The sequence below is a fragment of the Hypanus sabinus genome, chromosome 3 (assembly GCF_030144855.1).
Source record: "Hypanus sabinus isolate sHypSab1 chromosome 3, sHypSab1.hap1, whole genome shotgun sequence".
Taxonomy (NCBI): domain Eukaryota; kingdom Metazoa; phylum Chordata; class Chondrichthyes; order Myliobatiformes; family Dasyatidae; genus Hypanus; species Hypanus sabinus.
The window spans coordinates 116,514,169-116,538,772 of NC_082708.1; the positions used below are offsets into that span (position 1 = coordinate 116,514,169).

The 24,604-nt window shown below is 37.3% G+C and overlaps 2 protein-coding genes across 8 annotated transcripts in view; one reads left to right on the forward strand and one right to left on the reverse strand.

Moving 5' to 3' along the window:
- Positions 1–2,211, forward strand: part of abce1 (ATP-binding cassette, sub-family E (OABP), member 1) — a 40,202-nt gene extending 37,991 nt beyond the window's left edge. The window contains exons 17-18 of the mRNA XM_059964987.1: positions 1,054–1,165; positions 1,731–2,211. Of these exons, the coding sequence (XP_059820970.1) occupies positions 1,054–1,165; positions 1,731–1,778 (160 nt within the window). The 3' untranslated portion in view covers positions 1,779–2,211. The remainder of the gene's footprint in view (positions 1–1,053; positions 1,166–1,730) is intronic.
- Positions 1–24,604, reverse strand: part of otud4 (OTU deubiquitinase 4) — a 130,090-nt gene that overhangs the window by 46,354 nt on the left and 59,132 nt on the right. For 3 of the 7 annotated variants that reach the window (XM_059964985.1, XM_059964986.1, XM_059964984.1), the window contains exons 12-17: positions 21,734–21,843; positions 20,508–20,691; positions 18,160–18,307; positions 16,253–16,397; positions 13,055–13,321; positions 11,486–11,526 (exon numbers count right to left, since the gene is read on the reverse strand). In XM_059964985.1, the coding sequence (XP_059820968.1) occupies positions 11,486–11,526; positions 13,055–13,321; positions 16,253–16,397; positions 18,160–18,307; positions 20,508–20,691; positions 21,734–21,843 (895 nt within the window). Of the gene's footprint in view, positions 1–2,362; positions 10,902–11,485; positions 11,527–13,054; positions 13,322–16,252; positions 16,398–18,159; positions 18,308–20,507; positions 20,692–21,733; positions 21,844–24,604 lie in introns of those variants that run through there. The other 4 variants (XR_009511274.1, XM_059964983.1, XM_059964982.1 and 1 more) reach the window with 4 other exon arrangements.

Sequence of the window (24,604 nt, forward strand, 5' to 3'; positions counted from 1 at the left end):
TGTCAGTCAAAAAAGAGTTAATACAAGTGGCCGACTTATTAGGTAAAGTCTGAATAGATAAAGATTTATCCATCAGAGGATTTAAACAACAATTAAAGTCACCACCCATTATTAACTTATATTCGTTTAGATTGGGTAAAGAGGTAAATAAAGACTTAAAAAAAGTCAGGACAATCCACATTTGGAGCATAAACATTAACCAAAGCAACCTTTTTATTACAAAGTAAACCCGTAATTAACAAAAATCTGCCATTCGGATCCGAAAAAATATCATGTTGAACAAATGAAATAGAGGAGTCAATAAAAATTGAAACTCCTTTTACTTTAGCATTCGAATTTGCGTGATACTGTTGACCCCGCCAAAATCTAAAAAAACAAAATTTGTCCTCCTCCCTCATTTTCCTTATACAATTGTACTCTATTCTGTTATTTTGAGTAACTGTAGCTTTAAGTTACAACAAATTTGTGGAGAAATATTGCCCTATGCAAGCTCAACACTGCCATTTTTTTCAAATGGATATATAATGTATTGAAAGTTCATTATGAATAACCTGACAAGAAAAAGGTCAACTTTATAAATGCTAAATAATCCAAGGGATTGAGCTGTGTGGACTAAATTACCTTTCTCTTGATCTCCTTTCATGAGGTTACTTTTATTGAAAATAGATTTTTCAACTTGTGGACATTAAAAATGAACATTTCTTAAATAAAAATATTAAGTCAGCAATCTGTTCCAATAACTGAAAGTAGTTTCCTTTTTTGTGGCTTTTGTTCTTTTGCATGTTAAACTCTGGTCTCTGGTGAAAATTAATAAATCCCTTGAGCGATAAATTATATTAGAATAATATTGTTACAAGTCAAGTAAGATACTGTGTAAAACTTTTGGACATTATCAGTGCATTGCAACAGTATTTTAATTCAGTTTTGCATTTGGGAATTAGCTTTACATGGAAGTGAGGATTACATTATAAATGTTAAAAATTATTCTCAGATTTAGTGTGCTTCAACTTGGATCTGGATTTCAGTTTACTAAATATTGCATTAAACAATTAGTCCACAGACTCTGCTTGCGGGAATGAATAAATTCTTGTCACAGCTGGAAATCACATTCCGAAGAGATCCGAACAATTACAGACCAAGGATTAATAAAATGAACTCTATCAAGGTAAGCATAAATTGTGTGTGTTAACTATGGTTACAAAATTTAAATCAATGTCCCTTTTATGTGCTCACAGATTACAATGTTACCTAAGGGAAACTTAGATCCATCAAGTTTGATTGTCTGTGTATATTACATACAAATGATTTTATTTAGGTCTTTCTGAAAACAAGGGTGCTGCAAATGATTAAATATTAACTAATTCACAGAGTTAGCATCACAAGCTGTTGCTTCCTACATTTGTTCTGATAGAAGGAAGTCTTATATCCATTAATACTACCTTTCTTTGTGGTGATCAGTGTTAGTGGTATCATGCAACTAAGTGATAGGAATGGCATCACATTTGCTGTTGCCCATAAGGAAGTAGATATGACTGAGGTAATGCACAGACACTAAGCAGCCCTTCACAGGAGAACTAAAGGAAGCAGTTTGAGGGAGGTGAGCAGCTGCAGTTCTTTTTAAAGTAGATTCAGCTGTTTGAATTATCTTTATATAATTAGTTGCAGTAGAGATTTTTTGTTATTTGGAAAATGTTTGGGAAGCCTGTGACCTACTACTTTTTTGTTAATAGGATGTGGAGCAGAAGAAGAGTGGAAATTATTTTTTCTTGGATGACTGACCCATTGTATGGTGAATCCAGTTGTCATATTCAAGAAACATATGGAATGAAAATGAACAGTCTACATCTCTCACTGCTCAATCAACATCAAGAGCAGTTCTTTCTAATAATTCTTAATTGTTCATTTTCCCCCTTGAAACATTTATAGCTAATTGATAATATAATTGTGGTTTTATTACATCAACATTTATTTATTCCTGGCTGTAATGTGGAACACCAATTTGAGGTGTACAAGGGGGAAGAAGCGTCTCAGAAAGAGTAAAACAACCATGTGCTATAAAAGATAACCAGAGGGGTTGTGGTGTAATTAAAAAATGGAGACATCAATTATTCTTTTATTTTTTACATCAACCTCTTATGGCAATAATTGAATTTTGAGGAATAAATCTATTTCAAAGTGTCCTGTAACAATATTAAATCCTATAAAAATGAAGATTAAGTGTACTGTGTTTCCTGTTCTGATTGACAAGTTGTACATTGCCATATGTGGAATAAGTTACAGTATGAACAGATCTGCAGCTGCAAAGGAAGATCTTATGACATTTGTATACATTACAGGAAGGAAATATTTATGATCTTTTGCTTGATATCCAAGCCTGCTTGAATTAATCAATTATGATTCTCTTTTTTCTTGTGATCAGAAAAGTGGATGAACACAAGCACCTTATTGTTGTGGTTGGGAAATCAGACAAAGTGGCTTCAAACCAATACTGCTTTGTTGGTGGGCAATGCAGGTGTATTTAAATGGTGGTAGTAGTATGGGGGTGGTCTGTATGCATGTACGTTCATCTAGTTGACTGCTTGTTATACTAGACATCATTAGTATTCTGTGAATTAGTCATTGACTATGTAACAAACATTTTGTAAATAACTAATAGTGGTATTTTGACAAAACTTTTATTGGGGTCTGTCCTAATCCAGGGAGGTTAATTTGCAGTTCCAAAGTTGAATGGGATATCTGCAAATTAAATTGATAAGGAAGCTTTCCAGCAAAACACTAATACAGTGAATATCCAGAGAACACTAAGATCAAAATTTTGGATTAAACTTTTCTGTAATAGTAATGAGCATCCTCAGGCCAATTTTATCCTAGAAAATGTGTTATTTCAGTGACCATGTCAAAAAGTATTGAAAGTGTTAAATTACAATTTATTTGAAGTCATTGAGCTTTGCTTTGTAAATTTATGCCTATTCACTTTGATTTCATGACAATTTATACTGTAAACATTTCCAATCAATGTACATTACTACAGATCACTGAAATATTGCCTTTGTTTTCATATTAGTCAATTTTCCTGAGGAACATTGGAGTTTTGTAAAGACTCATTGTTTAAGTGAAGAGTTTACTTGGGCTTGAAGAGGGAATCAAGCTCCAATTAGTTTTGTTTTAATTTCTGTTGCTACATTTGTCTATGGTTAAACAGTCTTGTCCCATACATGGCTGCCCCATCCCTTCCCATGGCAAACTTAGGTCCCAAGTTGTTAAAATTGTAGAGTGTAAATCTGAGATAATGCCTTAATACCAGCCTAAAACATATCCATGCACCTCATCCTCTCTCAGAACAAATAGTAACTGAGCAGGGAATACAGTTAAAATTCTGTATAATGATGCATTGTAAGCTTTACAATACTATCACAAGTTGCAAATAAATGTAAAATGTGTTAAAAGAAGCCAATCCCTTAAAACATTAGATTTGATCTGTAGGAGCTGTTGTTGCGTTTGAAACTTGTCAGCAAAGCCATATGGAGCAGTACCAGGAAACCTAATATTTTTTGTTTTGTAGTCTAATTCTTCCCCTCTATGGCAATAAAAACCTTTTGGAATAAACTTCAGATTTATATAGCCAGTCATTCACATAATCTTGACATGGGGGAAATCTGGCAAATTACAATTTGGTATGAAAACAAACCCACTTAATCAAAATTATCATTGTTTAATATACAATCTTTGAAACTATTAATAAGCTAAGAACATTAAAAAGTAAACAACACCAGTGTTCAATTCTAGACAACTGAATAGAGAAATTCAATGGTTAAACTACAGCATTAAGTTCTAAGCCATACTACTCTTCAAAAAACATTAAGGCAATGGAGAAAATAGTAAAGGAAAATTCATTTGATGTTATGCCCATCAAAAACATTAGCTAAGTTCTTTTTCTAAAAGGGAGGGGGTGGGTGGTTTTAGAACCAAAGTTACTTGGAGTGCCTTTGAAAAGGATCAAGATGGTTTCCATTGCCAGGTGATGAACGTCTTTTGGGTATTCAAATTAAACAATCACACTTAAATTTGTAAAAGAAAATCACAAAAAAAAACCCTGATTGACAAAGGTGAGAGCTGCTACAAGAAATAATGCACAAAATTATTGTCAGGTCATTTAGTTCACTCCCCTACTCTACATTGAAAGTGACATGGAAGATCCACAGAATATCCAATGGAAGCTCACCTACCATGTGTATTTGAACCAATAAAAGGTTCTCAAAGAACAAAGCTTCTCAAACTTGCATTCTCAGAGATAAGTAATGTAGAAGAAAGTTTAAAAGGTCCATTGATTGTCATGCAAACCGCATTTCTTTAATTTTATGTACAGTCAGCCCTCTTTACCTGTGCATTCCGCATGCGCGAATTCAACCAACTGCGAAAACCCGGAAGTGCTCTTCCAGCACTTGTTTGAGCTTGTGCAGACCTTTTTTCTTGTCATTATTCCCTAAACAATGCAGTACAACAACCATTTTACATAGCATTTATATTGTATTAGGTATTATAAGTAATCTAGAGATGATTTAAAGTATACGGGAGGATGTGCGTGGGTTATCGTGGATCAGGATCGAAAAAATCGGAAGTTCTCTTACTAAGTATGTTGGAACAAATACATCCGGTATTTACCGTCAGTTAGTCAAACGTTTGTCTTAGTATACAGTATATATTTTACCTTTCTATGCATATAAAACACTTAAGAACATACATTTCAGCACCGGGGTCAGGAATGGAAGTTCTCGCAACTCGGGCAGATCGCTCCCAAGTGCACTTTCCACCATCCCGGGTTGATGTGGAGGATCAAAAACCCAAAACCCAATAATTAAAACACTGCATTGTTTAGTAATAATTGTAGCTTTCATCAGGGCAGAGCCTTTCTCACTTTATCCTTTAAAATTGTTCTGATTGTTGACTGATGTAGCCTAATGCTTTTCGAATGTTCTACCTTTTTCCAATCGCTTTATTACTTACACTTTATTTTCAATCGTAATCATTTTCGCAAACAGAAACACTGCAGGTTCAGAGCTCTGCCACCGGGTCCTAATGTCCACCACACTGAGGCAGGTTATATAAGGTCTGGGTTTCTGCTGGGTCCTAAGATCTACCGTATTGAGACAGGTTGAATAAGGGACTTGAGCATCCGTGAATTTTGGTACAATATCTGCGAGGAGTCCTGGAACCAATCCCCCGCGGATAAGGAGGGCCGACTGTACAACTAAACAAAACCAAAATTAGAATGCAAAAAAAAATCCCAGCAAACAGGTGCAGGTGATTTACTGTGTAGAAAGTTTGCTCGTTGATGACCTGAAATCACATTTACAAAATCTACAGCAGCTTGTTTTTAATACAATAGTAAACTATATCTGCCAATAAAAAACCCTTACAGGCCATTCCTCAGTTAACAAATGGCTTGTTTTTACAGATGTCCGTAAGATAGTTTTGCCAGCATGTTGGAAAGTACACAGAACAAAATCTCGTATTTCACTGTATTGTAATGAATAGCATCAAAAGCACTTAAAAACCAGTAAGAACCATTACTAAAAGTGGAGAATGGGCAGTTGTTTGTAGGAACAAATAAACAAATACATATTCAAGTTTTAAATTTGGGTATCCACATCAGATATTTTTCCTGTGGAAACAGCTTGTATTTCCCAAATTATGCCATGGACAGACAGTTGGGTAAGTAAGTCTATGTTTAATTGTACAATGTTCTTTCTCCCTTTCACTTTATTGTCTTATAAAATTAAGACAAGTATTGCATTGCAAGGCAGTTATTTTATTAATGCAAGACACCCTTTACAAATTCAACCATCTTGGAATACAAAATGAGACAGATTTCCATAATCAATAGGAAATGCCCATCAAAAAATATGGCTCAATGAAATCTGCAAACTAAAAAGTCCAGTCTGGATTATATTACATTCCTGTTTGCATGGTAAAACGTGTAAGATGTTTTAGCAAAATGTAGTTAACACCACATTTCAAAATGGAAAACAATCCAACAAACGCATGGATCAATTAACATTTATTACAAGTTTGTCAGCGTTTTTGTTAATAACTGTTCATCAAATTGAAATAAATCATTAATATTGTCTGTCCACAAGTCTATGCTGTTGTGTCCATCTCATCAATGCATTATATTTTCATAACCACATTTAAGTACGTGCAATATAATCCCTGCAAAGTTAATATTGTCATCTTTTTATTAAAATAGAATGTTTCCTGTAGTGTTAGGGTACAGTTATTTGAAGCATGAAAATAAAATACATACAAATTGGGATAACTATAGGATGAAGCAGCACAAGGGTCTGCCAAAGCTAAGAAATCTCCAAAACTCCAGATGCGATTGGTCAAATGATGTTATTGTGCTGCTAATATTTTGGTTATAATTTTGAGATCATGGGGCTGGACAGCAAGGATATGTTGGGCCAAGCCGTGAGTCTGGCGGGACGTTTGAAGGCCAATAATAAAAATACACAGATACTTTGAAATGTTAAATCTATGGTTTTAAAATGCCAGAGGACAAATTCTCTCACAACAAATGTCTCATTACCTTAATGCTTACAACCTCAATACAGAGACTAAGACAATTAAAAGGAACATATGCCTACTTTTTAAAAAATTTAACCACACACATTTAATGTCACTTTAGTCTTTCTAATTGGACTACAGCTACACTAGTCATTTACACTTTGCAGATAAAATTGTACTGAAATATTTCGGCCTGGGAGGTCATATTCAGATATGAATGGAATACCACATGTTTGTGAGTAATGAGTCAAGACAATCATAAGCAACATTAAGCAGTCCTGAGGTAGGTATTGGCATCCTAATGAAAAGGCACAAGGCAGTACTCAAACTAAGTGGTGTTGCAGGTGTTCTTTGAGCTTCCACCAAAAAAGGAAGTAGTATCTCCCCAGCATTTCCAAAGATTCACATTTTTGTAAAGGTTGGGTAAAAGGATGTAGGAGTGAAACGATAACAAACTAAATGGCAAAACTGTACTAAAGCAATCACTGCTGCAGCTCCAGTGAACAGGTGCCAACAAAATTCTGCCGAAACTACAATCATGGTATATAGAAAAACTGTGTTATACTTAAGCCTTGAAAGAGGCAATAAGGTAACATCTATTCAATTTGTTATCTTGAATATGAATTCCCTGTGCCTCTATTATTACTAGGAATTACTGCATTTTGCAATCTAAACAAAATAACATTGTCCTTTAATACTAAAGGAAATATTTCTAGACTGAAAAGAGTTCATTCATATTCTTGGCAACTGCAAAAAAATATCTTAAAGTAAGATAGAATCATTATCACGAGAATGAGTAAAAGAATTATCAGCATAACTGAGCATTTTTGATATGCTTTAAATAATGAAATACTCCCCAAGTTGACTAATTTCAGTATTACTTCAACCATTTACACCTAGTGATCACTTTTATTATGTGCGCCTGCTCATTAATTCAAATATCTAATCAGCCAATTAACTCAATGCATAAAAGCATGCAGATCTGGTCAAGAGATTAAGTTGTTGGTCAGACCAAACATCAAAATGGGGAAGAAATTTGATCCAGGTCAGTTTGACTGAAATAAATGATTGTTCATTTCAGATGGGGTAGTTTGAGTATCTCAGAAACTGCTTATTTCCCGAGATTCTAACACACAAGTCTACAAATTACAGAAAATGGTGTGGAAAAACAAAAGACATCCAGTGAGTAGCTGTTCTGCAGGCGACAATGCCTTATTAATGGAGAGGTTGGAGAACAGCTAGTCTGGTTCAAGCTGACAGGAAGGCGCCCGTAACTCAAACACGTTACAACAGTGGTGTGCAGAAGAGCACCACTGAACACACATCAAGTTTTGAAGTGAATGGGCTACAGCAGCAGAAGACCACAAACACACTCGGACCACTGCAAGTGCCTCTCTAGACACTTGCAACAAGGGCCTCATCTTGATTTTCAGTGATTTCGAACAATTCAAAAATAAAAATAAAATCGTTGGTTCTGTAAACAGGAACATGGAAACAAAACATGCTAAACATTTTGTATCACTGGATTAGGCCTCAACAGCAGTGCTAAGAAAGATGTCAGCACAATGCAGATTTGTTTAAGAGGAATGATCCCATATGAGTGTTTGCAGCTATGAAGTGATATTGAAGGAACTGGAAATATTATTTGAAAGCAAAGGTTAGGAAACAAGGAACATGAATTGTAGAAAACACAATATCCTTTGTTGAGGGGAAGCTCATCATTAAATACTAACTGCTTTTTTGTGGGAAATAGTCAGTTGATCGCTTCTTTTAAGTCTTTACTCTGTACATCCTGGATGTTCTGCTGTCTGACTTTCAACACTTCTACCAACATCCAGTCTATCAATACTTTATAGTTATCAAATTATCTAATGCATATACCTGCAAATACAATAATTAATCTAATTTCTTAGTCCAAACCCTTGAACCCCCCTTAATTTACCGGTGAACTTGTGCTAGAGACCTGACACCTAGAATTCCACAGAATAACTCAGATGAGGCATAAACAAGAATATACAACTGTGATAGAATTGTTTACATTCCAGGCCTATTGCTAGAAAAGTTAAATATTCCCCAAGTCTTAATTTTTTGTGACTATTGCTGTATTTTACCAGAACCTCAAATCAAAGTCTTTAGCAGGATCTATTTCTCAGACAATACAGATCACCCTTCTCTTGGGTTGAAATACATCTGCCACATGATCTTTGTAATTTAATGCTTTGTAACTGAAATATGCCTTCAACTTCCAGTATTATAAACTTACCACAAACTATATGATAATTTATTTATATATAACCATCAAGTCCCTCAGTACAAATCCTAGTGGAATATTTGTTTTCAATAAAGGAAATCTAACTTAAAAATTTCAAAGCTTTTTAGTGGAGGTGGAAGCAATTTCTGCAGGAAACAGATCAGTAACAAGAGGATACAGATTTACATTGTGACAAAAGGAACAAGGATTTTTTTTAAATCAAACTAACGGTTAAGATGAGTAACAACAGGAGGTAATGAAAGCACATTACATATATTTTTCAAACAACAATTGGACTCAAGACCGATAAAGGCTGGGATGTGGGACTAAAATGGCAAATGATTTCAGAAGTCACAGCACAACAGGAAATTGGTCTCAACCTGTAATGAAGGCATTTAGATCCCAGCACAGTAAAGCACATGAATAGGCTCTCTGGCTTACAATGTCTGTGCTGGACATAATGCTGTTGATAAAGAAAACTCTTTAACTCCTTTCAAAAATCTTTCTAGTTATGCCAGTGTTAAATTAATAATTATAGAAAGTATTATCATTTTCTTATGTAACTATTAGACTTCCCACTCTCTTTATATCTCTGTTTCCTAAAACTACTGCGTTTCCGTTCATATGGTGCACCACTGGTGTCTTCCACAGCTGTTGGATTTCGAAACGGTCTTCCATCGCCATCCCTCCTATTGGCTGAAGTTCTTTCATGAGATCTATTATCACTCATATGGTACCTTTGGTTTTCAATTCTTATCTGCAAATTTTCCATCCCACCAACACCTGCATTCATTTCAGATCTCTGTACAATTCTGTCTCTAGAAGGTGGTCTTCGATCTTCCTTTGAGGCTGCTTCACTGGTCCTGTCAATATCGTCATCATGTAAGTAACTTGTGTCTCTTGATGACCATGGCTTGCCTTGTTTATCTTTCCTACTCATTTCTCCTTCTTCCTGCTTATGGATGTGCGGATTACATCGAAGTACATTCTTTTCTGAGGGACTATCATCTTTTGAGTAGTCATTCATGTCTCTTGAAGTCCGTTTGTGAAAATGTCCAGGTTTATTGTACAAGGTGCCGGGCAATTTATAATTCCTAGAATTCTGATTCCTGGAGGTGACTGCTACAGGCTGCTGCTCTACGCTATCAACTTCTGATTTATCAATACTTTGAGAAGCTAAATCACCTTTGGATTTTGCCTCTGTGTGTAGACTCTCTGAATTACTTGCAAGATTCTGTGACTCGATATTCTTTGGATCCAGACTAGAAAGCCCAGAAGTAGAAATTATGCTTGCTTTCTCTAGCTCTATTTCTCTTTTAAGGACTGGGTGTTGCTTTACATATTCTTTATGCGGACTAGGAGCTGACTGCTGCTTATCACTTGAGGGACGCAAGTCTCTGATATTACCAACAGTTTCTGGAAGTAGCTGAGTCTGAGAAAGCTCACCCTTCCCTGCATGGCTGATTTCTATTGGCTCTTTTTCCGATTCATCCAAGTTGAGACTTTCAGTGCTGTCGGAAATTTGTGCACATTGATGTGGTGCACCAACCTTCTGCTCAGTTGGACACACTGAGGTCCCACCACTTACTTGTAATGGATATGTGTGTCCTTGTACATTCATGTACATAGGATGAAAATTGAAAGGGTGCATGTGTGCAGTCTGAGGAATTAAATTCTGGGGTGGAGGTGCAGCCCATCCAGAAGGCTGTGTTCCATCCAATATCAAGTTAGGAAAAGGACATGGGAAGAAAGGATTAAAATTTTGTGGGGCTTGTAAAGGGTTTGATGAGACTGGGACAGATTTGTTTTCATGAGGCAGGTGTCTGGTAGCTGCTTGTGGAGCTACTGAATGACCAGTGTCTTCACCGACATCTGACCGATTAGCAGCATTGATTTCTTGAGTATTTGACATGGGCAACGGGGCTCCCGCATCCTCAATCCGCACCTGCCCAGCCATCGCCTGGAACTGAGGATTTGCATGGAATATCGGAGGAGGACACCCAGCATACATTCCACAATGTTTCAAATAAGCCTGATTCAGTGGATAAAGATAGGAAAATGGTGGCCACCATGGAAAACTGTAAGCCTGGAAAAGAAAGTGGTTGATGTGAAAAAGTGTGATCACCAACATGACTGACGCCTTGCACAGCAACTTTCATGCTGCAAGCTATCAGCATGAAACTGACATCCCTTTGTGAGAAACTCATTATTCCCTCTTTCCCCAAGGCATACAAGGAAGTTATCCAAGGTCCTCCTGCTCATTACTATCCGATTAAATTTATTAGGGTTTAGACAATATGGGTGTAGACAATAGACGGCAGCAGATTAGCAGTACAACATATGAAAAGCTTCCCACTCTTAATGGCCAGGCACACACAGGAATAGTCATTTATGAGCAATGCATTAGAATTAATACCACCGTTAAATGTCATGTTAAAGAGGTGGACCATAAAAGTAGCAGTGATAGTTTCCTTTTATGCAAAAGCAATTAGACTAGAGGACTACAATGATCACAAAGTGTAAAGCAACTTATTAAACAAAACTTAAATATTCAGGAATTAAGATTAGTCCACAAAGCCAATGTAATGGCAGGCAATAGAGCCAACATGCTTCCTATGGCTAATAATTTCCTACTATGAATGACAGTAAAGTCACAATAAGCTGGCTTACCTTAACACCAAGGTTGTAAAAAAAGCGTAGAATGCTTTTATCTATTTGAAGAATGAAAAAAAAATACTTTTTCATGAAATGGAAATGACCATCAAATTTGTGCACATTTTACTAAACGTTTAAATGTTATTTAAATTTATCAAAGCACCACTCTGGAGTGCTATGAATGCTTTTATCTTGTACATGTTCAAAAACAAAATCAACAAAAAAAAAATCTGTAGATGCAAAGAGCAGCAGGAAAACAGAGTGGCAGTCAGTGATCTGCACTGATCTTTCTGAGTGGTTATAATAAATGAGATGGTTTATGCTTACTCCTACTGATCCTGTGTTCTAAGCTCCAGAGAAAAGAGACCCATTCCCACTAAATCTCATTTTCATTCTTTAAATCATACAAGAGAATCTTCATCAGACCACTTCTAAGTTTGCAAACAAGAACTGTATCCTGGCACTTGCTAACTGCAGAACTTGTTGTTGTGTGATATTATGAAAACTCTTCCATTCAGACACTGATTGGCTGAATATGCATTTCAAACATCCACTCTACTTCTACTTTTAATTGCAATATATTTTTCCTTTTGAAACTCTTGGCCAATACTTGACATATGCTGGAAAAGAATTCACAATAGTTTTGCAAGTTAAAAATATATGATACTGTATTTTTAGTCAATGTTTTTATTGTTTATTAAATAAAGAGAACATAGTGTAAAGAAGAATTGTGCAGAGCATACTAAATGTAATAAGTGTACAATTCTCATTCATGAAAGAGATGCACACACAGTACAAATCATTGTCACCCCACTGCTCCCAGTCCCCAACTCCAAGCCATCAATGAAAGGCAGAAAGGGTTAAACAGAACCTTTGTCCCCACAGAGCTGCAATGGTATAAAGGTGGTGTATTTTTCTAATACATAGCCTGTTGTATGATAACAAATCTGAGTCCGAAGAGTTTTACCGGGAAATGCTGGAGGTCACGGATTTATGTACTGAGGAAAGGGAGAAAGAATGGACCTTTAGTCTGGCTGGGAATTTTGAAAATATTCAGAAAGGGTCCCCACACCTTTTGGAACTTCATTTCCGAATTGAGGATTGAGTAGTGGATCTTCTCAAGGTGTAGATTGGACATGATGTCCCTGAGCCACTGAGCGTGGGTGGGCGGGCAGCATCCCTTTACTTGAGCAAAACTGCGCGCCTAGCCAATCGCATGTGCCCCTCTCCGGAGGTGCCGAAAAAGGAATCAAAGGGTTGGGTTCCAGGTTGTAATTAAGTACTTGGGATAGAGTTTGGAAGAGATCTTTCCAGTATTTTTCCAAACTAGGGGATGTCCAGTACATATGAATAAGGGAAGCCTCGCCCCTTTTGCATTTGTCGCAACAGGGATTAACATCTGGGTAGATGAGAGATAATTTAGTTTTAGACATATGGGCCCTGTGTACGACCTTGAACTGTAGCAGGCAGTGGTGGGCACATAAAGAGGTTGAGTTAACTAATTTGAGAACTTCATCCCATACCTCCTCTGACATTTAAAAATGTAAACCTTGATACGCTATTTAAAAAAAAAACAGCACTTACCATCTGGAAGGTCTGCTCCACTTTTGTTATACGAATACACAGGTGCGTTAGTGAGGTACTCGCCCCTTTCATTCATAGCAAACCCAGGGTATAATACATCAAAAGTGCCTGGGATCGGAGCTGTCGGCATCCGTGACAGAGTAGGTCCAAGGAAAGGGGAACTAAGTGGCTTCATCTGGACTGAGCTCATTGGAGCCTGCGATACCACTGGACTGGGAGTCACTGCGGATGAAGTTGTAGATGGAATGACTGTCTGTGATGAATTTTCTGTCAAATAACAGAAACTACGTCCATTATCATTATTTAACATTTTTAAAATGTTAGTCAGAGGGGCTGTGATCCATCACAGAATTCAGAAACATAGTTCCAAATAATAACTTTATGCATATAGCACCTTTCATACATTAAGATGCAGACTTAAAGTGCTTTACATTGATTGTAAAGATAAATCAAGTCATAAAAAAATTAAAATTTGTAAGACAAACATTCTATAGAATAAAAATAATTGAATATACCAAATTATATAAATATAATCATTAATAGGCATTAAGTAGGCCAAATTTAAAAAGGTAAGTTTTTAAAAGTGTTTTGAAATGTTCCTCAGAACTTGCCAGGTGTACCTCAGTCAGCAGATAACTTCAGAATTTTGGGCATAAGAGCAAATGGCCACATCATCAGTTCTTATATGCTTGGCTCTAGGAACATTAAGCAAACCAGTATTTGCAGTTCCAAGATGATGATTAGGTTGTAAGACGATAGACACTCAAAAATATATGGAGGAGCTTGATTATTCACAGCCTTGTATACAATTAAGAACATTTTAAAGTTGATCCTAAAAGACACAGACAACCAGTGTAATGATGCTAAAAACCAGTGAAATGTGCTCGAATTTTCAATTTTTGGTTAAGATTCTTGCTCCCGCATTTTGAACAAGCTGCAGCCAATTTATATCTTTCTTAGCAGTCCTGAAAAGAGTGCGTTAGAGTGATCTAATTGACTAAAAACAAAATTGTTTATCAAATTTTTTGCATGTTGAGATATTATAAGAAATCTAACCCTTGCAATGTTCCTTAAATGCAAGAATACAGTCTTTAGTAATATGGTTAATGTGTGACCTGAAATTTAGCTGAGTCAGTGAATTCTTTCCTTCTGGCTGATTTGTAAAGCCAGATGATCAAGGTTAATTCTAAGATTCACACTCTTTGTTATTACTACCAGAATTTCTGGGTTTTTTTTCCCCTTAATTTAAGGGAATTCGAACTCATCCATTCTGTAATGCTGGTAAGACCAGAGGGTTTAGAGCCTCAGAGTCAGCTGGAATAATGGACAAATACAGCTGTGTGTCATCTGCGTAGCTATGGTAGTTCACCTTGTGTTTTGAAATAATCTGACCTAATAGGAGCATACAGAATGAGAACAATAATGGGCCAAAAATTGATCCTTGCAGCATTCCAACATAATGACAGGAATTGAATAATTAGCTAATTATCTGACTCAACAAGGAAGTTAAGCAAACATATACTCCAGCACCAAGCTTTAAAAATTAGAGAAAAATTGCACTTTGCTACAAGAAAATAACAAATACAGTGGAATCTTGTTAATTGGGCCATTGATTAATTGGGACAGCCACTTATTTGGGACACTCTTAAAGAACAAAAACTAATTGAGAAAATAGCCAGGATTCCCTTTGTTTATTTGAGACTTTGCCACTTAATTGGGACAAGAGTCTTGCCAAACAGTTTCTAACTAGCGTCACTCACAGGTACCTGTATGGCTGTTAAGACACTACACTATGCTTAGGGCGAACAGTTTTTAAACTAGCCTCAGTTACATATGTTTGTGTTCAAAAAGCAATGATTTTGTCACTGATAATTGGTGAGAAATAAGCAACAAGACAATTTAGAACTGTTTTGCTCACCACAGGCCTGGAGAGTCACAAATAGCCCGGAGTGAAAATGAAATGATTTCACTAATTCAGTAAGTTAGGAACTACGAAGAATCTGCAGGTATCAACAATCATCTCAAATATTTTAATGGAAATGAAGATTTGGAGAATGCAGGCATCCTAAAGAGACATTTGCACCAGGTGTCTGCACTGATTTGATTAAGGCCAATCAAAAGAACACAGCAGCACAAACTAGATGAATTTCTCTGGCAATAACTAATGAAAATTAATATACAATTTTATAGTACTGCATTGGTCTTGGTAACGTTCTGTATTTAATTAAAATATATAATTTGTTACCCAATTAAACACTAGTTTGTCTCTTTTTTAAAATATCTTTTTCACCATTTTCATGAAATTATTTTCATAATTGGGGCAATCGCTTAATTGAACCAAAATGTACTGGTCCCAATGTTTCCTAATTAACTGGAATCCATTGGACGTTGATATTAAAATCACTGACTATCATTGAATTTGTTATATATTCAAGTCATTTAATCTCAATACATTTAGAATATTCCAATTTTGGCAATACAGTATATCTAAGCACTCCAACCCAGAATATACCTATAATAACTCAAAAGTAATAGATCCTTTTATGAAATATATATTGATACTGAGTATTTACTATCCAGGCCCTCCCCAGATTCCAACCCCAATTTATGGACTCTCCGAGCATATGAACAAGTGCTTGGGAGACCAGCTGCTTGGATGTGGATGGATTTGCCAGCTGTTTCTGCCACACTGTCGGGGCATTTCCGCGTGCCTTCTCTCCCTACCCGCTCCTTCTCCCGATCTGCAACGATCAGGAGCGGTGTCAAGCCAAGCCAAGCCAAGCGGAGCCGGACCACCGAGCAGACACCCCTCACTTGCTCACTCACTGAGCCGGTGAGGCTGGCTGGCAGCCACTCTTTCTGTACCTGCACTCTCTCCATCACAGCTGTTACTACAATTATCACCCACACACAGTTTTTGTTCATTTCTGAATTACAAACAGTTCCGGTCATGAGCAGTTCCCTGGAATGGAACCCTACTGTAAACTATATAATTATACCTCCCTGTATAATTCAAGATTAAAAGAGATTAAATTTCTAAGTTTGGATGGTTTTCTAACATTCTCAGTTAGTTAAGTGAAGTTTGAATTGCTCTCCCAGCCTTTGAACTTCTGTTGGAAAATCTCTTCATTCACAATTTGTGAAATGTATTAACATATCTGCAAAGTTAAGGATTGTAAATATGCTTTAACACATTACCAGCTGATTGACTTGGCAAACATGTTGGAACTTCAGATGGAGTTGCTACTGGTGCTGAGGAAGAAGAATATGATGCTTGCTGATCCAACTGCAGATCGGGCTCTATCTGTTCCACTTTCGTGTGAGGAGCCTTCTCCAGAATGATCTTCAGGACAAAAAATTTTTAAATAATATTTCTGAAAAATCTATGCAATTTTACTCCCTAAAATTTGCAACATCAATGAACCTAGGGAACATCTGAACACCTCATCAATGACTGCAACATGGGTAAAACATCAGGAAGGTACAAACCACCAGGTCACAGATGCCGTTCAGCCAAACCAAAACAAGTCTTCGATGCGTGTTCACATTGTATAAGTCCAGAACCTCCTGGCAGTTCTGGGGGTTGCAACCTGTTACTACACTCCACTGCAGTATTCATCATGGAACGCAACAAGTCACTGATGGAATCACTATTCTGATTTACAAAATGACCTGACATTGACTCTGAAACCCCACTAATTTCAATGGGGATTCCAGACCCACAGATTAACATGGGAAGACCCTCAAACATTGTTTTGCTTCAGTTTAAAATTTCTTTAATTATTTCTGAATAAATAGCTATTTTTATTTTTATTTGGAAGCTATTAGTATTGCAGTAAATGTTTCTGAATACCAAAAACATCCAAAAGCTTCTAAATTCTGTAACAACCTGAGAAAAGACAAAGAAGCCCCACCCCCAACCACAACTGAAAACCAGGAGCATTTCCAAGCAGTTCCTATTCACTAAACTGCCTGTGGCACAGTCATAGTTTAGATACTGCCACCAGCCCCAGAGTTCAGAAGACCAGCAAAACAAGCCTTCTGCATCCCAGCTCTGCATAGGGCAGCAAGATCTAAACCCGTGATTTACCACAACATTTTGTTACGAAGTTTACAATCCATGCAATTGCTGCAGAATCACTCATATTTTCCAGTTTTAAGAATTAATAATCATTAATTACTGATTTATTTTTCCTTTGTTGCTGATATAATGCACTCATTATCAACCTATCCCATTCAATGCCATACCCCATCTCTCTAACAAAGCACCGTTTTCACTGGAAGTAAATACTGATTTAACAATATAGCATTTGGTTTAGTAATACCATTAAATTGAAGTACATTTTTTTAGCAGTTTTGCTAATTCATTGTATATTTATTCATCTTAATCCGTGCAAATTGCGTAATTTAAAATTCTTTCTGAAGATGTGAGCACTGCTTAAAAGATCAGCATTTCATCTCTACCTCCAATAACTTTCGAGTGCTGGGGCGCCACCTTCACTACTAGCAGCTGTTAGAAACCACAGTTTTTCTTTAAATAATACTTATTGTAAGATTTGTACTTTTTAAACAGTCATGTACTTTTCACACTCACGGGCAGAAAGCGGTACAGCAGCTAAACTAACGGTTCGTCACCTTTCTCATTTTTCATTGGCTGAGTATTAGCACATTACCCACGTGATGTAACTGTTTTAATTATATAGACTATTAACTAATTTAATCCTGTCTAAGGAATTTCTTACCCATAAATGTAATAATATTTTTATTTTTTTGTCTTACCCCTTAACATTAGTTCCCCACTTGGCATCATTTATCAGCTCTTTATTTAGTTTACTTTGTACTTTACGTTTGTTTGTACTTTAAAATAAACTGATATCTTGGAATTAAGACAGCATGCCATTTTTGACTCCTGGAAGAACCCCCAAAGATCAGAAATTAAGCAGAGAACTAACACAACTAACCTAGAACCACAATTCTTTCCTGAATGTTGAACGTGTTAAAATGGTTTCTCCTCAAGCTTGGAAGCTCAGTGTTTCCATTTGGCCTGCTGCGTCTGCATACAGAAGTTTCCTTGAAATCATAAAAAAAAATTGTATCATACTCACATCAAAAGCAGGCAGAGCTTTCTCAACTTGCAGGTGAATATTAGTTGATACTTTAGCTTCATTCATCCCTGGTTCAGCCTTCACTGAAGTATTAGTGCCCATACATTCTGCATTCCTCTGATCAGATTCTAGACTTCGAATACTCTTTCTACAAATGAGATTGCAATAAAGCAAGATCTCAAAAGATCATGTAAAACACGCATTCTTTTTCACATCACAATGATAGGTTTACAACAAACATCACAGTAAACTGCATGACAGGACAAGCACGATATGTTCTATCTTTGACAAATACAGTTGAAGTCAGAAGTTTACATACACCTTTAGCCAAATACATTTAAACTCAGTTTTTCGCAACTCCTGACATTTAATCCTAGAAAACATTCCCTGTGTTAGGTCAGTTTGGATTACTACTTTATTTTAAGAATGGGAAATGTCAGAATAATAGTAGAGAGAATGATTTATTTCAGCTTTTATTTCTTTCATCACATTCCCATGGGTCAGAAGTTTACATACACTTTGTTAGTACTTGGTAGTGTTGCCTTTAAATGGCCTAACTTGGGTCAAATGTTTTGGGTGACCTTCCACAAGCTTCTCACAATAAGTTGCTGGAATTTTGTTCCATTCCTCCCGACAGTACTGGTGTAACTGAGTCAGGTTTGTAGGCCTCCTTGCTCGCACACGCTTTTTCAGTTCTGCCCACAAATTTTCTATCGGATTGAAGTCAGGGCTTTGTGATGGCCACTCCAATACCTTCACTCCTTGATTTTGTTGTCCTTAAGCAATTTTGTCACAACTTTGGAGGTATGCTTGGGGGTCATTGTCCATTTGGAAGACCCATTTGCAACCGAGCTTTAACTTCCTGGCCGATGTCTTGAGACGTTGCTTCAATATATCCACATAATTTTCCTTCTTCATAATGCCATCTATTTTGTGAAGTGCACCAGTCTCTCCTGCAGCAAAGCACCCCCACAACATGATGCTGCCACCCCCATGCTTCACAGTTGGGCTGGTGTTCTTCGGCTTGCAAGCCTCACCCTTTTTCCTCCAAACATGATAGTCATTATGGCCAAACAGTTCAATTTTTGTTTCATCAGACCAGAGGACATTTCTCCAAAAAGTAAGATCTTTGTCCCCATGTGCACTTGCAAACCGTAATCTGGCTTTTTAATGGTGGTTTTGGAGCAGTGGCTTCTTCCTTGCTGAGCAACCTTTCAGGTTATGTCCATATAGGACTCGTTTTGCTGTGGATATAGATACTTGTGTACCTGTTTCCTCCAGCATCTTCACAAGGTCCTTTGCTGTTGTTCTGGGATTGACTTGCACTTTTCCCGCCAAAGTACATTCATCTCTAGGAGACAGAGTGCGTCTTCTTCCTGAGCTGCGTGGTGCCATGGTGTTTATACATAATTGCGTACTATTGTTTGTACAGATGAACGTGGTACCTTCAGGCGTTTGGAAATTGCTCCCAAGGATGAACCAGACTTGTGGAGATCCACAATTTTTTTTCCTGAGGTCTTGGCTGATTTCTTTTGATTTTGTTTGTAACCTTCTGACCCACTGGAATTGTGATATAGTCAATTAAAAATGAAATAATCTGTCTGTAAACAATCGTTGGAAAAATTGCTCATGTCATGCACAAAGTAGATGTCCTCAATGTCTTGCGGAAACTATAGTTTGCTAATATGAAACTTGTGGAGTGGTTAAACAATGAGTTTTAATGACTGTAACCTAAGTGTATGTAAACTTCTGACTTCAACTGTACGCCAACATGTTCTCTTTATTTAAATTAGTTCCAATCAAAGACACACGGTAATTTTTTAGAGGAAGTTCAATAAGTTGTGCTGCTGCTGCCTGGTTTATCCTTTGACTTCATAGTTTGAAGTGCATTTTGTTACCAAAGTATGTATACATTATACAACCTTGAGATTCATCTGCTCAACAGGCAGCCACAAAACAAGAAACCCGAAACAATCCAATTTAAAAAAGACCAACAGCCAATGCCCAGAGAGAGAAAAATTATATCAAATCATACACAATAAAGCAAACATCAGCATTCAGATCAAAACTAAGTCTATAAACCCAAAGCTGGGAACAGCCAGAGGCGGCCCATAGATGCACTCTGCCCACACAGTACTTGAACAAAATCTATTGAAATGTTCTTCCATTCAGTTTTTAAGATTCAGAAATATGAAAAATTCCACACACAAGTTATAGCATTTTCCAAGATACAAGAATCTATGAAAAGCTTAATGCTCGTTCCAAGATTTAGGTAATGGGTTCTTCCTAGCACATTAACTGTCATTAAAAGACACTGCTCGATGTACAAATGATGTTGCATCACTTACTTTGAGAGTTCTGGGAAGTCCTCCAGTCGCCCCAAGTACTCTGCTGGTGACACTTTGGGTTGTTGGCCTGAGCTCTGCTGTCTGGCTATCTTTGCTTGATGAAGGCGTGGCGGTAAGTTTGACTGCAAGCGGTTTGGCTTACTTACAGAACTGCCCGGATTCTTCGGTCCCCTGAAGTCAACTTCTGTCAAGTATATGTTTTCAATTATTAGACTCACTCGGCCCAACATCCACAGTGATAAAGATGTCCATTTATGCAAATCCCATTAGTCCACTTTTAGTCCAAAAACTTTAAAAATTCTCCTACCCATGTACCTGGCCAAAATGCGTTATAAACATTGTAATCGTACAATCTATCACCTCCTCATGCAGGATGTTTGATACACCATCATCCTCTGCGTAGGAAACTTACCTCTCAGATCTTTCCCTTCTCACCTTAAACCTTCTGGACTTCACTCTTCTGAAAAAAAAAGACTGACAACCTGCCCAACGTATGCCCCTTATAATCTTACAAACTACTTTAAGGTGTCCACTCAGACTCCTTTGCTCTAAAAAAGGTAATCCAACCCATCCACACCCTCCCATACAATTCACGCTCTCAAGCCAGGCATCATATCTGTGAATCTTTTTTTTTAATCCTCTCGCAGCCAGAACTGCACACAATACTCCAAGAGCAGCCTAGCCAACGATCAGCACTACTATAATGTGAAATCCCAACTCCTACACCTAGTGCTTCAGCTGATGAACTTTGATAATAAATTTACTCTGAACTTTGAGGGCAAGCACGTCAACCTGATTCACCCCTTTCAGGGAAGTATGTATTTGAACCCCAACATCTCTCCATTCTGCAACATTTCTCAGGGCCCTGTGTACATCCAGGTCTGGTTCACTTTCCCAAAACAAATTATTTTGTACTGGTCAGAGCTAAATTCAATCACAACTTGGCAACTTTTGCAGTCGATCACAATGAGTTTGTTCTGACTCAGAGCACGTGCAGTAAAAATCAATAAATGACAAACACTTCATGGTATGCTTGTAATTTCTGTTAACACCTCTGAATAACATATCATCCATGAGGCCCTGTACTTGAATATTACAGGAAAGAATATCCTCGACACTTAACAAGCTCTTAAACATAATTTACAACAAAAGTAATGTTTTTACTGCCAATTTCTGAATCGTACATCTATTCTTCCAGGAGAATTTAATATCTGATGTTTTCTTACCAGAATGGACATTCAATGCCTTCTTAGCTCTTTTTCCTTGAACTCTGTTCCAGGTTCCCCTTTGAGAAGCTTGCATTAGTGGCCTAAGGTTCTGAAGAGGAGTGTTATATCTGAAGGTAAGAAATATTTAGGTACACTCAGTGGCCACTTTATTAGGTACACCTGCTCATTAATACAAATACCTAATCAGCCAATCATGTGGCAGAAAAGCCATGCATAAAAAAAATATGCAGGCATGGTCAAGAAGATCAGCTGTTGTTCAAACCAAACATCAGAATGGGGAAGAAATGTGATCTCAGTCACTTTGACCATGGAGTGGTTATTAGTGCCAGACAGGTGGTTTAAGCATCTCAGAAACTGATCTCCCAGGGTTTCCATGCACAATACACTCTAGAGTTTACAGAGCATGGTATGAAAAACAAAAAACATCCAGTGAACAGCAGTTCTATCAGTGAAAATGCCTTGTTAATGAGAGACGTCAGAGGAGGATAGCCAGACTGGTTCAAGTTGACAGGAAGGTGACAGTAACTCAAATAACCATGTTACAACAGTGGTGTGCAGAAGAGCATCTCTGAACACACAACACATCAAAACTTGTAGATAGGCTACAGCAGCAGAAGAACATGAACATATGCTCAGTGGCCACTTTATTAGGTACAGGAGGTAACTAATGAAGTGACCACTGAGTTCATGTAAACAAATCTGCTTATGTTATGTTTTGTTGCACCTTAACTTGTTTTATTTTTCCACAGCCTCCTTTTTCAATATAATCAATTAATTAGTCTTCCAAATTTTTCAGTCACATCATGGAGAAAGATCTGATTGAATCTAATCTGAGCCTATGAGTCTCAACAAAATGCATTTGTGTGCCATTCACATTAACCTGTTAGTTAAATATAACTAGTGTGAATGGGGTGGCAGAGTGTAGTAGTGGTTAGTGCAACACTTTACAGTACCAGCAACATGGGTTCAATTCTCTCTCCAGCCTGCAAGGAGTTTGTACATTCGCCCTGTGACCGCGTTTGGACCCACTGTTCAAAGACGAGCCAGTTGATAGCTTAATTGGTCATTGTAAATTGTCCTGTGATTCAGCAAGGATTAAATCACAGGTCTGCTGGGCAACACAGCTTTAAGCCAAGAAGGGCCTGCTCCATGCTATCTCAATAATAAAATATATGCATGCAGCTTCCAATTCGTACATAAAATTGCTTAGTGTTCTATAAATATAAGTGATACAAACATTAAATAAGGTGACTATCAAGGAACATTGTTGCTTCTGAAGAAGAATTATAGAGAAATGTGATATTCATTTTAAGCCCTGCCACATTTGTAATAAAACATCTCGTAACCACTCCAAATGCCCACAAGATGGAGCACTAACCACTTCACTTCTGAAGGAATTCTGACAGGAACTCTGAAGAGCAAGCCACAGCAGGCCACAACATTCACGTCCTACTGGTGATGAGAACAAGCTGTTACACACAAAGGAAGACATTCTGTGCAAACACACACAGACAAAGCTTTTTCTTCCACGCGATTCTGGAAGATGTTTTGAATTGAATAATTAACAGAAAATTTGAGAACCTATTTTTATATGTCGCAGACAGTACTGTGAGGTATTTGAAGATGCAGCTGAATAGTACTGGGAACCAGGGTTAATGACTTGTTTTGTCTGTTAATAATGATAATACACAAAGATCAAGCCATCCTTTATAGATTTCATTTAAATTTATTTCTCCTTTCTCTTCCCATTTAATTTCTAAATTGTTAGCAAATAGGAGGTCAATCTTAGTGACACACTTAAAATTCTTTTCTTCTTTTCCCATGCTTTGTTACAGATGGAATTCTATTTAATGCATATTACTTCTATATTCTTCAATCTTCCCTTCTACTTTCCACTGGACTATAATTCACCCCTACTAGAATTCACACCAATCTGTTATTCATACGTATTTTTCAAGGGGTGATTGATAAGTTCATAGCCTAAGATAGGAGTCAATTTTAGAAAACCTAACTAATTTATTTTTCAACATAGTCCCCCTCCTATATTTACACACTTAGTCCAGCGGTCGTGGAGCATATGGATCCCTTCTTTGTAGAAGTCAGCATCTTGGACCTCCAGAAAGTGTCCACAGCAGGGGTAATTGATAAGTTCGTAGCCGAAGGTAGAAGCAGATGAGTTTACAGCTCTCATTCCATGCATGTGCAGTTCAACTCTGAATGATTATGCAGAAAGTTTGAAGTCAATAATTTTTGTGGTATTTCTGTTTAAGATAATTGAACGTTCCAAGTAAGCACTGTCTGAGAAAATGGACATCGGACTTGGTGCAGTCATCCGCTACCTCGGTCTCAAGGGCTTATCACTCAAGGAGGTTCATGAGGACATGGCGGCAACACTAGGGGAGGGGGAAAAAATGTATGTGCGAAGTTTTCTAAAATTGACTCCTTGAACTTATCAATCACCCCTCGTGCACATCAACCGAAGGTCAAGCAGTGACAATGTGGATCAACACTATGTGACTTAAAATCTTCGTACTACACTCATATTTGCCACCACACCAGCATCTCAGCAGTCCAGTCCCCACACCAAAACAATCTGCTTCCTCGGTGTCTGCTAGGGAAGGGGAAGAATTGGTAAAACTCAGAGACATGATATTCTCAGTATAAAGAAAGAGAGCAAAGCAACTTCAGATAAAGTAATGGCCACACTAACACAGTTCCAAAGAGGGATGACGCCCAGTGGAAGAAGACACATAGAGCTTTGACTTCTACAAGGAGATTCTAACAAGTGATACTGTTTTTAAGAAGAGTGCTCAGACACTGGCAAGTTTCAATCTTGTTGGTTTCAATTCAGTTTAAAGCAACATCTCC